Below are 16,232 nucleotides of genomic sequence, written 5' to 3'. Positions count from 1 at the left end.
ATGGTGTATTGTGTTACTTATTTATGGAACATAATTACTGTTTACCATCTGCTGCTGGTTCTGTCGACAAGGACAGCTCCTGTAAACTCATGACCGGAAAAGCGGAAGCGGCGCCGGCGGCTGTGTCATAATAAAAGTCCCGCTGCTCGTGAGGCGTGTGTTGATCAATCGCTCCAGCGAACTCGTTCTGCTCCCACAACACTCGGTCCTGCTCTGCTTCATACTACAGTAACGTTAATAATCGCATCCATGAACATGAGTTCTTCCAGACTCCAATCCCTATTCTTTTGCACCGTTCATTGAGATGGAGACCACATGTCCCAAGTTTCCGCTCTAAAACTTGGCGTCATCAAACTACGCCTTTGTTTTGAATAGGCTTCTAGCGACCTCTAGCGGAAAAAAATATCACAAATTGTACCTTTAAACTTTTGCCGAATCCTGTTGGGAGGATGGCAAACACATCTTTCCCATCGACAAATGCCTCGATTGCGGTTTTTTGTTTGTCTTTTAAAATTAATGCGCTGTCGATTTCTTTTATTACAGACGTGATAGTGGAATCTAAACATCTTACTTCTCCAGCTGCAGTCATCGTTGGTGAAAACCAATTCAACCCAAGCGCTCTTTGATGACGTGGGTGGTTACGTAACCGCAGTCCCACCTGTCCATCATCGATTAAAGCCCGCCCTGGCAATTTGATTGGCTCGGCCTTATGGGAGCTGAGCATAATTACTCCACAATGGATCGAGTCCAGACCGAACTTCCCGTCCAAAAAATGTTGTGGGTGGGGTTCGGGCTGGCACCCAGGCTAGGTAATTGCCAATTTTTATTGGCAAAACTGAGCAAAAGCAGACAATATCATGTATATAATATAATATAATATAATATAATATAATATAATATAATATAATATAATATAATACAATATAATATAATATAATATAATATAATATAATATAATATAATATAATATAATTAATATAATATAATATAATATAATATAATATAATATAATATAATATAATATAATATAATATAATATAATATAATATAATATAATAACTTCTGATTTATTGAACTGTTATATAAAATCATTGTTGAATTTTAGGATCATTCTATAGGCTCCGTCATGCAGAAAGTTGCTGCCCTGCTTCATATTCATCATCTATCAACTGTACGAAAAGTCAGATGACCTACGTAGGTCAGGGGCGGGGCGGGGCGATGCGTTAATAATTTTAATACGTTATTTTTCACTGTAATTAATTTATCTAGTTAACGTGTTAAATCGACAGCTCTGATTTAGACATTTGCATCACATAACCAGCTCCTTATGTATGGCTTTTCTGATGTAGTGAACTTGCTCTGTAACTCACCTGGTACAGTATTGAACTTGCAATGCAAAGCAATAGGATATGAATCCCATGAAACGGGGGTTACGATAAACGAGTCAAAGTCTTGTAGAAGCAGCTAAAATAGCATAATTGCTTCAGCAAATGTTTTATCTCACGTTTGCTTTTTGTTCAGTTTAGGGTCAGGATTAGTGTAGGTGGTGCGTTATTTTAAAACGTGATAGAGCAATTCACCTTTTAGGGCAAATCGCCAGACATTTCCTTTCTGAACTGCCGCGATACGTACAACAACCAACATAATAATAATAAAGTGTTGCCAGATTCAATTTAATCTGTTTTGGATAAAAGTTGACTTGCTTTTAGCGCTACTCAATGGACATTTCACTTTGAAAGTGTTGGGAAACATGCAAGAAGCCCAGAAATGTCACCACAGGCACGTTTTTTCAATGAGCGTGGGTAGGTTTTGGGAAGGAGAGCAGAGGGTGTTTGGCTTAGAGAGCTGGTTTTGGGTTAGGAAAGCCATATCTGGATGGTAAACCTCAACCTGCTGTGAAAGACAGAAAAGGGGTTATCATCTAGACATTTTCATTAGCTTTCAGCATTTAGTGCTGATTGGTTGAAGTAGCGGTGCTTTTTTGGAGAGGTTGTTGAACTGAACAGTGTCCATTTTGTCTCCCAACTCATTGCGCCCAATTTTGCCATTTCCCGCACTCTTGCTTTTCCCTCTTTCCTCTGGATTTTCTGCAGGCCCTCAGCCAGCTTGAGTTCTGCACAATGAAATTTCTTTTAAACCACATCTGAGGGGCTCTAGAGGCAGGCTTGGCCAGACCTGCTTATAAAATCCTAAATGGACATGCTTCTTTTCAATCGGCACCGCCTCTCTGCAAATATGAATAGAAAAACCTAAGCCTATTATTTTTCTTCATAATAAAAGAGAGAACGGGGGGAGGTGCGTCCGTGCTATATCCTGCCACCCTGGCCTGTGAAAAATCTGGCCCCTGAGAGATCCTTGGGGATAAATCGCCATGGCACCATCTGACCCGGGTTCCTGTGGGCAGTCGGGGTGTCCGGCCACTTCCTGGTCGGGTTGGGCGAAAGTGTTTTTAGTTTAATACGCCATTGAGCCGGGTTGGGAACTGGGTGGCGCAGCCTGTGATCTCAAACCACCTGGAAGGATTTGAATGGCCTTGAGTGGCGGTGAATCACCCTGCGTGACTTTTATTTAAGACCACAGAAATCTGAAAGAACCAAACCCTGCCTTCGTTTATTAAAGGCAACCACATTTTTGGTTTCATTTCTTTTTTTTTTCCAGAGTGAACATTTTTCAAGGTTGTGCCTCCAGGCCCCTACGAATTGGCACTGCAGTCTTGAGGTTCCCTGCTGGAATTTTAGCTTCATGCAAGGCTCTGAAATGGCAGTTTATTAAGAAGTTGAGAGAAATGGGCTCTGACAGCTGAGACTGAGAGGACATAAAAAGAGGCCCTGATCAAATAAGGTGGAACGCAAAGTGCCAACTCCCACTTTTCATGGCTGTCGTAAGTCGAGGACCCCGTATTGACGTATTGGAGAGTTGTGGTGCCTTTTGTATGATGCTTGTGTGGACTCCTTTCTTCAACTCGAACTGTTTTAAGTTCTTCCTCCACTCCCTGGTATCACTTTTTCTCCTTTTACTTGGAGACAGAGACTTGAGGCTTAAATGAAAAATATGCCTGCCTCTTATCTCTCTCCCAGAGGAAAAGCCAATAAGAGCTGAGAGGCGTAAAATGAAGAGGGGGTAAGGATGCTATCGTGCAGTCTTCCAGTGAGGGCCTTTCACAGTAGCTACTGCCCCCCAGTCACATTTTAGTAATGAGGGTGAGTCAGGGATAAGGTTTCCTTAAAGGTGCTCTAAGTGATGTCACGCGTTTTTAGGCCAAAACATTTTTTGTCACATACAGCAAACATCTCACTATCCGCTAGCTGCCTGTCCCCTGAATACACTGTAAAAAAACACGGTCTCTGTAGTCGCCACAAGCTCCGAAAATGGCAATAAAAACAAACTGGTCCAGCCTGGACCACGAATCATAATAAACATGCTCCAGCCAATAACTGACAAGAATGATTTTAAATGCGAGTTCATGACTGTTTCAGGAAGCGCGGAGGGGAGGGGCGGGGGAGGAGGAGGAGGAGGGAGGGTCTAGCTAGCCTCTGTTTTGTTTGACAACACTTCGAACGTCAACAGGAAGTTACTCCACCCAGGATCACTAAGAGCACCTTTAAGGTAGCAAAAGAGCCTTTTTAAAACTACTCTGCCAGATTAGCCATGACCTCTGACCATCGGTTGAACCTGTATTTAAATCACATCATGGACTGAATTATTAAATCTAATTTAGTTAAACTTTTATTTTTTATTTAACATTAGTTTTAATGTATTAACTAACATGAACTAACAATGAGCAATACATTTGTTACAGTATTTATTCATCTATTCAGGGATAGTTCACCCAAAAATTCTTTCAGACGGACACAATCGGAGTTATATTAAAAAATATCCTGCCTCTTCCAAGCTTTATAATGGTAGTGAATGGCGCTCCTAATTTTGAAGTCCAAAAAAGTGCATCCATCCATCATAAAACTAATCCATATGGCTCCAGGGGGTTAATAAAGGCCTTTTGAAGTGAAGCGATGGGTTTTGTAAGAAAAATATCCATATATAAAACCTTATAAAGTAAATTAACTAGCTTCTGGCAGACAACCTATGCAAAAACGTGTGCCAAAAGAGTAACTTCTGAGTAGTGTAAGCTTAGACACCTCTCATGGTTCAAACAAATAGGGCTGGTCAACAAACTCAAGCTCCTCTTCTCTGATATAAAAATCCTACAATATTTTTCTTTAAAAATTCTCATTTTAGACTTCAAATTAATGACCAGTGTTTTGTTTTGCTCTCTCCTCTGTGCTTCCGCATCCGTCATTGCGTCATGCGTCAGGTCAGTGGTTAGTCTTTTAGCGTAAATCGATTTGTGTAGGCCGTCTGCCGGAAGCTAGTTATTTTAGTTTAATAAAGATTTAAATATGGATATTTTTCTTACAAAAACCCATCGCTTCACTTCAGAAGGCCTTTATTAACCCCCAGAAGCCATGTAGATATCTTTTATGATGGATGAATGCACTACTTTATGCTTCAAAATCAGGAGCGCCATTCACTACCATTATAAATCTTGGAAGAGCTGGGGTATTTTTTTTATTTAATATAACTCCGATTCTGTCCTTCTGAAGAAGATATACACCTAGGATGGCTTGAGGGTGAGTAAATCATGGGATATTTTTCATTTTTAGGTAAACTATCCCTTTAGTGTTAGTTTAATCCATTTATTCATTGTTTGTTCATTGTTTTGTGCATTAAATAATGTTAACAAATACAACTTTTGATTTTAATAATGTATTAGTAATTGCTGAAATTAACATCAACTAAGATTAATAAATGCTGTAGAAGTATTGTTCATGTTAACTAATGTAGTTAAATAATGTCAACTGATGAAACCTAATTGTACAGTTACCTTTTATTTTATTATTGTGTAAAAAGACCATGTAGATATTAATAAATTAAAATCAATAAAATAATGTTATATTCTTATTACTTTATATGTACAGCACCAATGTATAACATTTGTTTATGTTAACTCACTTATATAGATTATAATATCAGCCAACATATTGATAAACAAGTCTCAACAAAAATAATCATCTGACAGAATCTGACCCAACATAAACCTTGTCAGCCTGGCTTATGAATATTAATTGGGAACATAACATTCGCCCAGTACCAGTTGCGAGTTTGTTTGATTGACTGCAGATGTGAATGGTTGGCAGAATCTTATTCTTGGTCTCAGAACGATTTCAGCTGGCTACAATTTGTTTCCTTTGCACTGAAGTAAAGCAAAGTTTATATACGTTTAAGTTATTATTACCCCAAAAGTGGGGTGGAATAACCTTCTAAAAGTGGTTAATTATAATATTTGCTATACCCCTACTTGATTTTGCCAAGTAGGACATGCTCCTGGATCAACATCCTTGTTGGTCTTGGAACAACATTCCCAGCATATTTTAGGGATACGCTTAGGGCTTAGGGCTTCAATAACATGATCAACCTAACATTTTGCTTTGGATTTACAAGGGTTTGGGTTAGGGATAGTTCTAGGACTATATTTGTTTTTCCAGGACCAACAAAGGATCCAGAAGCATGACCTACATCTGGAATTTTCAAAAGCATTGAGTAATAAAGAAAGTACTGTTGTGTATCATTAGCGTATTCTATTCTCAAGACTCACAAAAAATGCCTTGGAAAATGTAGGCGTTTCTAACGTGTTTGGAACTCCTAGTGTTGGCTATCAAAGCTGAGATCTTTCCAGAAAATGCCATTCATATCATCATACTCCCTCTCAGACGCTCCCGTATCTGAGAGACTCCAAAATAACGCCCCCACCCAAATGCACACGGACACAATCTTCCCTTCCCCATGGTTTTACAGCGGTACGTCTGCCGAGGAAATGGCACCCTACACCTGCCTCTCTGGCCAATTAGCTGGTCGGAAACAGCAACCTTTGCTCCCAAATTAGGACAAACCACTCATTCATGCCTGTGGGAGTTTTGCCTGTGGCACGGGTGGGTCGTTTCTTACCCGTGTGAGACGGGTAAAGTTCTGCATATGGTGATTCAATACAGCTGAACCTTTGAGTTTTAAGGAACAGAATGCAATAGATAACTGATTTTATGCACTTTTCTTTCTAAGGGATTTCATGTTTGTTTTTGTATTAAGATTGATTTCATAGGACATTTTAATGTGTTTGTTGAAATTTGATTTAATTATAAGCTGCCTTCAAGTCTTCCTGGGAATTTCCCACTCACAATGAACAAATGTTATGTGCGTTCAAGTGACTTTGGTCAGAATAAATCAGATTTATTAGGTCATTTCTTACTTTGTTCCTTTCCTTGCTAACAAATACAGGACATGTTTATAGTGCTAGTGCAACAAAATGAAGGGTGAAGGATGTGCATGTGTAATAATGCTTTATGTATTTCATCATTCTCATGCAACCACACTGATCAATGGGAAATAGATTTGTGTCTTAATAAAAATATTTTTCACTAAGCTTCATTGCTATTTTTCATCAAAGCTATACTAGTGTTGTCTTTGTATCACTGAGACACTGTTATAGTCTTTACTAATATTTTGATCTAGTTTTTATGTTTATATTATATCCAAATAATGAAAATGGTTTTATTTTAGTTAATCACAATATCCACGAGGTAAAAAAATGTGCATTAAACTAAATTATATAGTCAGAATTCACAATCGCAACCAGTACCAATTAACTTCCACAATGATTCTTTAATTGTCAAGCCCCCAACTTTGACTTTAGGCTCAAAGAAAATCCAGAGTTTGGCAGTTATGAAATTGTGCAAATATCTCATAAATAAACTATTTTGGACAGAAATAGATCATCTGTAGACCAGGTAAAGGAGAAGCTCACCAATTATCCGAAAAATTGCTACATGTTCTTGCACACAGTGTACTTGATGTCCTTTTGTGGTGTGCTGAGCATTGCTTTGTGAGTCAGCTCAGAGCTGTGTGTGTGTGTGTGTGTGTGTGTGTGTGTGTGTGTTGAGTCCGCTGCTGACGTGATTAACCCTGCTTAGTTCCACCGCAGACGGCCGGGGCTCTGTAATGAACTCCCTTATTCACTGGCTAATGATTCCCTTTGATCTTCAGCCCCGAGACCTCTGGTCTGCCTCTGCCCTGTGGCGTTCCCTCCCTCCCTCCCTGTTTCTCATTCTCTCCTCCTCTAACCCACACTTTGTCTCTCCCAACCCCCTTCTTTATTCATTCGTTTCTGCCCCAAAATACTGCGGTAGACAATCCACACATCATCATAGTTGGTGGGGTGCTCAACTTTGTTGGATTGTTGCCCATTTGTCAGTCTGAAAGCCTCGGTCACATTTGATGTTGTTACAATATCAGTTTTTTCCTCTGTGTTTTGCAGTCAAATAAGGTGCCGGTGGTTCAGCCGTCCCATGCCGTTCACCCCCTCACCCCTCTGATCACATACAGCGACGAGCACTTCGCCCCCGGCCCACACTCGGGACACCACCCACAGGACATCAACCCCAAGCAAGGTAAACGCATGTAAACCACACACTGTTGTTCATCGCAAACTATTAAAGTAATTTAAAATCACAATTTAGTCGCTATAACTATGACTTAAAGACCTTATTCTCATCTGCCAATGGTCTGCACATTAAGTATTAAAAGGTTTTCGTTTTATGAGCTACATGAATGCATATAAAACTAAATTATATAGTCAAAATTCACAATTGCAACCAGTACCAATTAGCTTCCACTATGATTCTTTAATTGACAAGCACCCAACTTTTGACTTTAGGCTCAAAGAAAATCAAAGTTTGGCAGTTACCAGAATGTGCACATATCGCATAAATAAACTATTTTGGACAGAAATATATAATCTGTAGGCCAGGTAAAGGAGAAGCTCACCAATTAAGTTGGGACTACAAATCACTTAACATGAAAAAGGCATCACCTTTAACTTTAAAGCCTTTAACACATTTTGACTAGTGTTGTCAAAAGTGTCGACTTTGGTACCAAGTCGGTACTGAAATTTTAAAAATGTGACAATACCAGCATTTCCCCCTAGCATTTTGAACGCTGTTGAGCGGATTCTTAAACACCTCTGATTGGCCATTGTGTTCATATGCTCAACAGATATGTCTGTGATTGGCTACATTGATCAACACTTCAAAAACGTAGGCATTTTTGACTCTCTTCACCGAACGCTTACACAGATACACATGGGAGCATTTGAAAGCAACCATTTGAAATCAAGCATCTATCAGCGAATCCCTTCGGTGAAGAGCATCAAAGATGTCTATTCACTTTTGACAACATTAATTTTGATGTTTCAGAGTAAAATGGAATATTCAGCTGAAAATTATTTAGGGCAGAGCTTGATTTAATCCATTTTATTGAATTGAAATGTAGGGTTTGATATTATTGGTTAAGGAGAAACTGGAAACATTGTGGGTAAATTTTGTTTTTAAATAATATTCACCCAAAAATGAAAAATCTGTCATGTTGTCCAAACCTGTTGACTTTATTTTGTGAAACATAAACATTTTTTTTTTCTCAGTATAATGCAAATCGTTAGTCATCAAAGATATTCTACAAAATATCTTATTTTGTCTTCCACAGATAAAATAAATGCTGGTTTAGAATGACTTGAGGCTGAATAAATGATGACGGAATTTTCATTTTTGGGTGGACTGTCCCTTTAATTCTGTCGCTATGTGTTGGAATGTTATTTCCTGGTGTTTTTAAGCACTATTTCTCTAATATCACTGATCCGAAGAGACCTTAACTATACACTTACACTTTAATAAGCTAACAGTTCATTCTTAGTAGAATCCTATTTCCCCCCAAGTCTGTCAAAGGAGGTGGGGTTAAAGTTTAAAAGGGGCGTTGAGATTTTTTGGCAGGCGTTGTTACACGCGAACCCAACTCCATATGTGCTCCTTCCGGCTAACACTCACCTCTGTGGTGAACCAGCGAGGGAGAGGGCAGACAGGATGTGATGAAGTGGAGGAGGTCTGGAGAGCTATAAATAGCCTGAACGAGGCTGCACGCCACAAGCAGATTGGCCAGTGATCCAAAACTTGCTCTGTTTTCATACACAAACATGGAGTCACTTATTCATCAGACATAATACGCTGAGGGCGGAATGGATAATGCACTTACGCAAACAAAATGGGAAAAATTAGCCTTTTCAAGATCTTTTTCAGTAAGAATTCAGGTAAATGTGCAGTGTTTAATGTTTCAGTCCTTAGCATAGAAAGCACTGTGCATATTATTCCAAAGAAAAAATGTCATGTCTTTTCCTCTGTCACCTAGGCTGTGCATGAGGAAGACAGTGATGTTATCTAGTGCTTAACGTGGCAATTTAATGCCCATTTTAGCCTTTTGCAGTAACAGAGCTCCATGTGAAACAATGGAGAGAAAAATGATCAGTTGGAGATGCAGGGGTTGTTTTTAAATGGAATGTTCTTGCTGTGTGTGTATATATATCCCTAGGGCTTTGTTGTCATCCACAGACACCCCTTTGACAGTTTAATTTAGCCCTAGGGCCTTACTTCACTTTTCCCTCCTTGATTTAAGTCTTTAAACACAAACACAGTCTTGACCTTGGTGCAAATGTGTGTTTGTGTGAGCGCGCACGCGTGTGTTTGGGGTGAAGTTGAGAAGCTTAGTACCGCAGGCCAACTGACATCCATAAGCAGCGTGAATCATATCAGCGGGGCTTATTAGAACAGCGCAAAAGCATTCCTAATTATCTCATGATCCGCTTATGCACCACACCGGACCGTAGGGCCCGACTGTGCAGCACACATTGATGTCACACTGCTGTTTTCCAGATGTGTCTCTCACACTAATATACGCCACTGTCGTTTTCTCATCTGCTTCTTCTTGAATCCTGAAGCAGGTATGCCCAGGCATCATCCTGGACCAGACATTCCCAATTTCTACTCCCTCTCGCCTGGGGGAGTTGGACAGATGACCCCTCCGCTGGGATGGTGAGTGCACACATGGCCAAATGGTTACATTTAAGATAAACAAATGATTTTCACGAAAGCAGATCAGGTTGTATAGGTTGTTTGCACATGATTGCTGCACGCAAAATGCGGCTGGAGGGCAAGCAGTGATTTTTTTTTTTTATTATTATTATTTTTTTTTTTTCTATCAGAAACTCAAAATTCCTATGTTTTGCATCATTTATGGTTGCTCAAATCTATCAAACCGAGAAACCACAAGGAGCTTTTGTTTACATAACTTATATCGTATTTTAACTTTAACTTTTAATAGCGTTTTGCATCTGCTGATACTGAAATGAATATGGATACCTGCTTACCTTTTTTGTTTTTGACTTGGTAAAATATTCACATTCTTCATGCTATTATTTGCAGGGAAGAGAAGATATTTTATCCCATTGAATGATATTTGGTGTTTTCACTTCAGTTTTCCGTTCACAATGTTGATCTGGTTACCATGAGAACAGTGTCACGCGCTGCTGCTTCAGCCATCATCTGGTAGAAAAATAAATAAATAAAAATAAATATGTTCAACAGAAGTCGATCCATTTCTTTGTTGGATGGGTGTAAATGTAACTTGTCTTTGTAATATGGCCACAGAGGAGAATCGGAGGGTCACATTCAGCAGACAGACACCGTTTTTTTTCACCGTTTTCAACAAATGACAACCAAAATCAAACCCATAGAAGCTTGTGAACTGTTTTGAAGTGGCTGTGTGCAAGTTATAATCATTCACAAGCCAGATGAGAGTCATACTCGCAAATGTAATTTTAATTAATAAACCAAAACAAAATACAAAACTTTCAAAAACATTCAGCTATGTGATTATTTTATTGAGTGATAGGCAGTGGGTTAAATCAGTGACATTATTAGATTTCTCCCCGTCACCTCCTCAACCTGCTTCCCTTAGTGTGTTTTTACATGTAGAAAAGGCGAAAATTGTACTACACCTTCCCGTTTTTGTCCATGTCCAACATCACGTTTTCTGTTTATACCTTTCTAAACCAGCACAGTATGGACTTTTCTCCATCTCTTCCATTCTAATTTTCATTGCTTGCCCTCCACCCGAATTTTGCACGTCACCAGAACCACTTGATTGCAAAATTACATATGTTGGCTACATAGTTATTTTATTTTGAGAGCTTGAATCTTCAGAAGGTTAAGCTATGAGTATGGATGGTGAATGACACATTAACCCACACACATTATTTTTCACTTTCAGGTTCTCTCATCACATGGTACCAGGCCCTCCTGGACCCCATGCCACGGGAATCCCCCATCCCGCCATTGTCAACCCGCAGGTGAAACACGAACCACAGCATGACACAGACCTGATGCACATGTGAGTGTCTCTTTCTACAGCATGCTAAAAATACAATCAATGTCTTTATGTTCCCTGATAGCACATTTATTTACATTGCATTGATTATTGACCAATATTAGATTTTTTGTTTATTTTATTGGTATTGGTTAATATGGGATATATTGACTGATATAGTATATTTATTTGTGCATGCTTATTTCCGTCATCTCACACTCATAGTTAATCTTTAAAAACACTATTAATTTAATAACATTGTTAAATGTAATATTTAGTAAATATTAAAATGAATATCCATTTTTCAATTCCCTTTTAGCATTAAATTCCACACTTTTGATTTTCTACATGCATATTATAGATCTTAATTGTGAACAATTAATCTATCCAAACAAATTTTGACCTCATAACATTTATTCAAATTGTTATGACTAGTCGTTCCAGTGAAAATGGTAGACTTCTCTCTGGTGACGTATGCAGGACTTCTCCAATCATTTAGACTGTGTCTAAATATGTAGGCAGCTGACTAGTTACCTCAGCCAGTGACTTTGTAGGTATCACTAAACTGATTTCGGACTGACTTCTGAGGCAGTTTTACCGTTTAATAATGATCTAATAAACACTGCCCAACCAATTCCCATCCTACATTTTTTTTAAATAATCCGTTACACTGGGATGTACATCACAATACAAAAAGATCTGTTGCTACTTTCGTTTCTTTGCAACTAAAATCAATAGTTTTAATCTTCTGACAAAATATTACAGAACTTTACTATCGGCCATTTATCAGTCAGCTAAAATTTGATTTTTGGTACATCGGATTTCAACGATTGGCAGTTGGCTTGAGGTATCAGGTCTGGGGCCCTGTTTCCATCAGGGATCGATTTACAAGGGGACGACACTAAATACAGGTGTAAACAGGGTCTAAAACGTTTTGAGCTTCTCCATTTTTGACCACTTCCAGAGGTAGTTGAAAACATGTAAACGCTCATGTGGTCGTATGTGTTCGAACAGCCACTAAAGGCCGCATACTCTCTGCCTACTGACCTAATGCACAAACAGTATGGGAAATGCGCTAACCAGACGGGATTTAAACTTTGTTGGCTAAAGGCCAAGTTTGGTTTCGAAGATGAAAAATGTACCAAACACAATGTTCTCTCACCATTCCTGATTTCTTACACACACTCACAGCGTTCATCCGGTCTTGCTGCTGCCAGAGCAGGAACGAAAGCTGCTGCTCTCCGTATGTTTTTACATCGTCTTCGTACGCTTTCATATGTAAATTGCATGAGCTTATTTTGTCGATTAGATTGAAATATCTGATAAAACCCATACACTTACCCACCCAGACCCTCCTCGAAGAAGAAATCAGGACAGAAGTGGTTGAAAGTGAACAAAAGAGACAAGTCCACTTGTGATCTGATCGACCAAAACGCATCTTAATACCAGGTGTAAACATGGCCTAGGTGGGAGTGAAATACTGGGTCTCTGGTAGAGTAGAGAGAGGGAATATGAAGGTTTGGTTGCCATTACTGGTGAAGTAATCTCTTTGCATGAAAGCACCCAACTGGACATAATTAAAAGCCGCTGCTAGCTTTTCAGCACTGGTTCCCAGATTTGTTCTCTCATGCAGCTTTCTGATTGGTGGTTGGAATCAGACATTCGGCGCTCTCACACGCCATGGCGTCGCTGTGGCAGCCGCTTTCACACCACCCTCTGAGTGTTTTTCCCCTTTGTATTTGCCTGTATCACTTAATAATTCTTCCCCCCTTTTTTAACTCTTTTCTCCTCCTGTTTCTCCAGGAAACCTCAGCATGAGCAGAGAAAGGAGCAGGAGCCCAAAAGACCTCACATCAAGAAACCTCTAAACGCTTTCATGCTGTATATGAAAGAGATGCGTGCCAATGTGGTGGCCGAATGCACGCTGAAGGAGAGCGCCGCAATCAATCAGATCCTCGGCCGGAGGGTACGTATCTGATTCACTGTCACGCCTTGGGAGATCTCTTGCACCACTAGACTTCCTTCACGAAGGGGTCTATCGTAGTTAGCACTTCTGCCTAACTCAATTTAACAAGTACACCAACACACAAGCTGACGGTTCAGAAATCAGGCCTTTGGGCAGGTAGCTGGTTTAACAGTGTATTCCTCCTTTTCGGAATTGGAAAAAGAGGAACCGTTAAACATATTTAATGCTTTACGGCGGTTTGAGGCGGCTAGCCACAGCAAAGGACCGTTTTGCGGTGGTGTGGGGTAATTGCACCCTGACATGGTTTGAAGTAAAGCGCCGCTAAATTGGAACCAGTGTTTTGATATGAAATCAAAGTTTCGTGTTTTTTTTTTCTTTTTTTTCCTTCCCTTCTCTCATCGCTGCATATGTTAATCTCTTCATCATGTTCCATTCCACCCCCAGGCACGCGCACACACACGCACACATTTACACGTGCACACACACACACACACACACACACACACACACACACACACACACACACACACACACACACACACACACACACACACACACACACACACACATACACACACACACACTCACGCAATGTTTGAGTTAACAAGGATTTTTAGCCAAACGCCAGCACGCGTCTCTTTGGAAGGAACTTAAAAGTGCATGTCAGTAATTGACTACTTTTTTCCCCCTCTCTCTCTAATCTCCCTCTGCACCAAACAGTGGCATGCTTTATCTCGGGAAGAGCAAGCTAAGTATTACGAATTAGCCCGCAAGGAACGGCAGCTCCATATGCAGCTTTACCCAGGATGGTCTGCCAGAGACAATTATGTAAGTGTCCACACTAACACAATGCCTGAGAGTGAGAGTTGTGTCGTGTGTTGATCGCATGAGAGTAAATATAATTCTCGCAGTGAATGTCTTCAAAAGTGAAAAACGTATGCATACTTACTACTGCAGAGGAACGATTCACAAATCTATATTCTTTGATTTCTATTAATCTTATGAAAAACCTTTTGTAAATAAGTAGGTTTTTCTGATAGAAAATTCTAAAATCCTGTTCAAATATATAAATAATGAAAGTAATTCACAAGATAGATAGTGATTTGTTGTATTTAATGAAAAAAAAAAAATCAACTTGGCCTTAACAAAATGGCTGATCATTGTTTTAAAATGACTGCTACTGATGATTATTCAGATTGTTTGTTTGAAAGAGTTGCATTAGGCATCAAATGCGAGTAGAACAAATTTGTGTAAATTGTACATGAATGAGGCCAATTACATCATCTTATTATAAGCATTTGTTTGTGTCAAAAATTTTGACGTGATGTGAATAGCCATTCTATTGAGTAACTGCCTTCAGAGTGTCGCTCTGTCACATACTGAACCTCAGTAAGAAAAGCTGTCGGTTTTCCGTAAAGGACAAATTGCTAACATTTACTCAATATTATTAACTTTCTACAATTATTCCTTTAGTTTATACAAGTGTGACAGATATCAAGGCAGTTAGCTAGTAGAATTCACATCCAAAATGTATGGTGTGAAGTTTTAACCGGCATAAATCTCACTCAATATGAAGTGCCAGAATGTGATGCTAAAACTAAAACCTGGCTTTCACACTAATCACCAAATGGAAAAGCAACAGGACTAAAAAGAAACACTTCAAAGACAGATGAACTTTCATCTCCACTTATATATTAGTGGTGGGAGCACACTTGTATTTAATAGTGCTAAGGATTCTGAGCGTATCCCTGCACTGTCATTGACGCTTCTACTGCTCTGGGCTTCTTGGTTCTGTCAGCCAGGGCTAGAATACACAGATTAGTGACTGAATAAGTGGATTATCAGACTTTACAGCAGGCAACCAAAGCATGGCTCATATTGGACTGCAAAATGACAGTGCGGCACTATCTATACCTATAGTCATCCTGCCAGGGGATTTTGGGTAAGCTACAAATCCTAAAGCAGTCCAGACTTCTCACTCTAGAGGAGTATTTGTCGTGTCAATTGGAGCAGGGGCAGATGTTTTATTCTTGTTTAACTTTCTGATTGGTGATTAGGCCATGCAATCCAGAAGAATTAGGAAGTGGTATTGGACCATTGTATTTTTTATTTTATTATTACAGTTCAGCTTAATGAGGAGTATTTGGACAATTAACAAATTTGCAGACATTTTATGCTTTTGTGGCGGCCCTTTAAATATTCCCCTGGCTGTTTTATAGGGAAAGAAAAAGAAGCGGAAGAGGGAAAAGATCCAGGAACCTGCCTCAGGTAAGACTCGGAAACCTTCTATCCCTGCTGTAATTTGTTCTATTTTGTTAATGTACGCACTAACTTAGCTAATGTCACTTAGTTTGTGAAAATGGTGGCAAGTGGTTAATGATGGGAGACCGCATGCTCAATATACGCTTTCACACAGCGAATTCCAACCATAAAAGGACATTTCTAAAGTCAACATGAACATTTATGAATTTAAGACTTTGTTGGATGCCTGAAAATCCACAAGTCTGCAGTTTTACTGTTCTATACATTTCTTTAATTTGTAACTTTCACAACATTGTGAACAGCACACACCCAACCACCCCATCTTTCCATCTTCTCCTCACGATTAAGTCTTTAGGATTAGTCTGTTTTAAAGTCCATGTGCTTCCTGCTTTGTTTTTATCTTTTCTGGCTATTTGCCCTTTTATAAATGCATTAGCAATGTATGCTTGTACATCTAACAGTTCAATGTATATCTGGCGCTAAGTCTAGATGATATAATTTAGAGTTGTGTGTAATGGAGTTAAATTGATAGTTCACCCAAAAATTAAAATGGCATCATTTACACTCCCTCATGTATTCCATATGGATGTGACTTTTTCTTTTATGGAACACAAAAGGTGAATTTTTGAAGAATGAGTACTATCAAGCAAAAAAAAAAAAAAGCTCTCTTTAAAATATCCATATGACAAATTTGTGAATGGAACGT

The 16,232-nt window shown here is 39.2% G+C and overlaps 1 protein-coding gene across 3 annotated transcripts in view; it reads left to right on the top strand.

Moving 5' to 3' along the window:
* Positions 1 to 16,232, top strand: part of lef1 (lymphoid enhancer-binding factor 1) — a 49,700-nt gene that overhangs the window by 20,871 nt on the left and 12,597 nt on the right. For 2 of the 3 annotated variants that reach the window (XM_067403861.1, XM_067403860.1), the window contains exons 4-9: positions 7,367 to 7,499; positions 9,875 to 9,965; positions 11,203 to 11,322; positions 13,102 to 13,264; positions 13,985 to 14,092; positions 15,484 to 15,532. In XM_067403861.1, the coding sequence (XP_067259962.1) occupies positions 7,367 to 7,499; positions 9,875 to 9,965; positions 11,203 to 11,322; positions 13,102 to 13,264; positions 13,985 to 14,092; positions 15,484 to 15,532 (664 nt within the window). Of the gene's footprint in view, positions 1 to 7,366; positions 7,500 to 9,871; positions 9,966 to 11,202; positions 11,323 to 13,101; positions 13,265 to 13,984; positions 14,093 to 15,483; positions 15,533 to 16,232 lie in introns of all 3 variants that reach the window. The other variant, XM_067403859.1, reaches the window with a different exon arrangement.

The sequence above is a fragment of the Chanodichthys erythropterus genome, chromosome 12, assembly GCF_024489055.1.
Source record: "Chanodichthys erythropterus isolate Z2021 chromosome 12, ASM2448905v1, whole genome shotgun sequence".
In the NCBI taxonomy this organism is placed as follows: domain Eukaryota; kingdom Metazoa; phylum Chordata; class Actinopteri; order Cypriniformes; family Xenocyprididae; genus Chanodichthys; species Chanodichthys erythropterus.
This window is presented reverse-complemented; position numbering and strand designations above follow the sequence as displayed.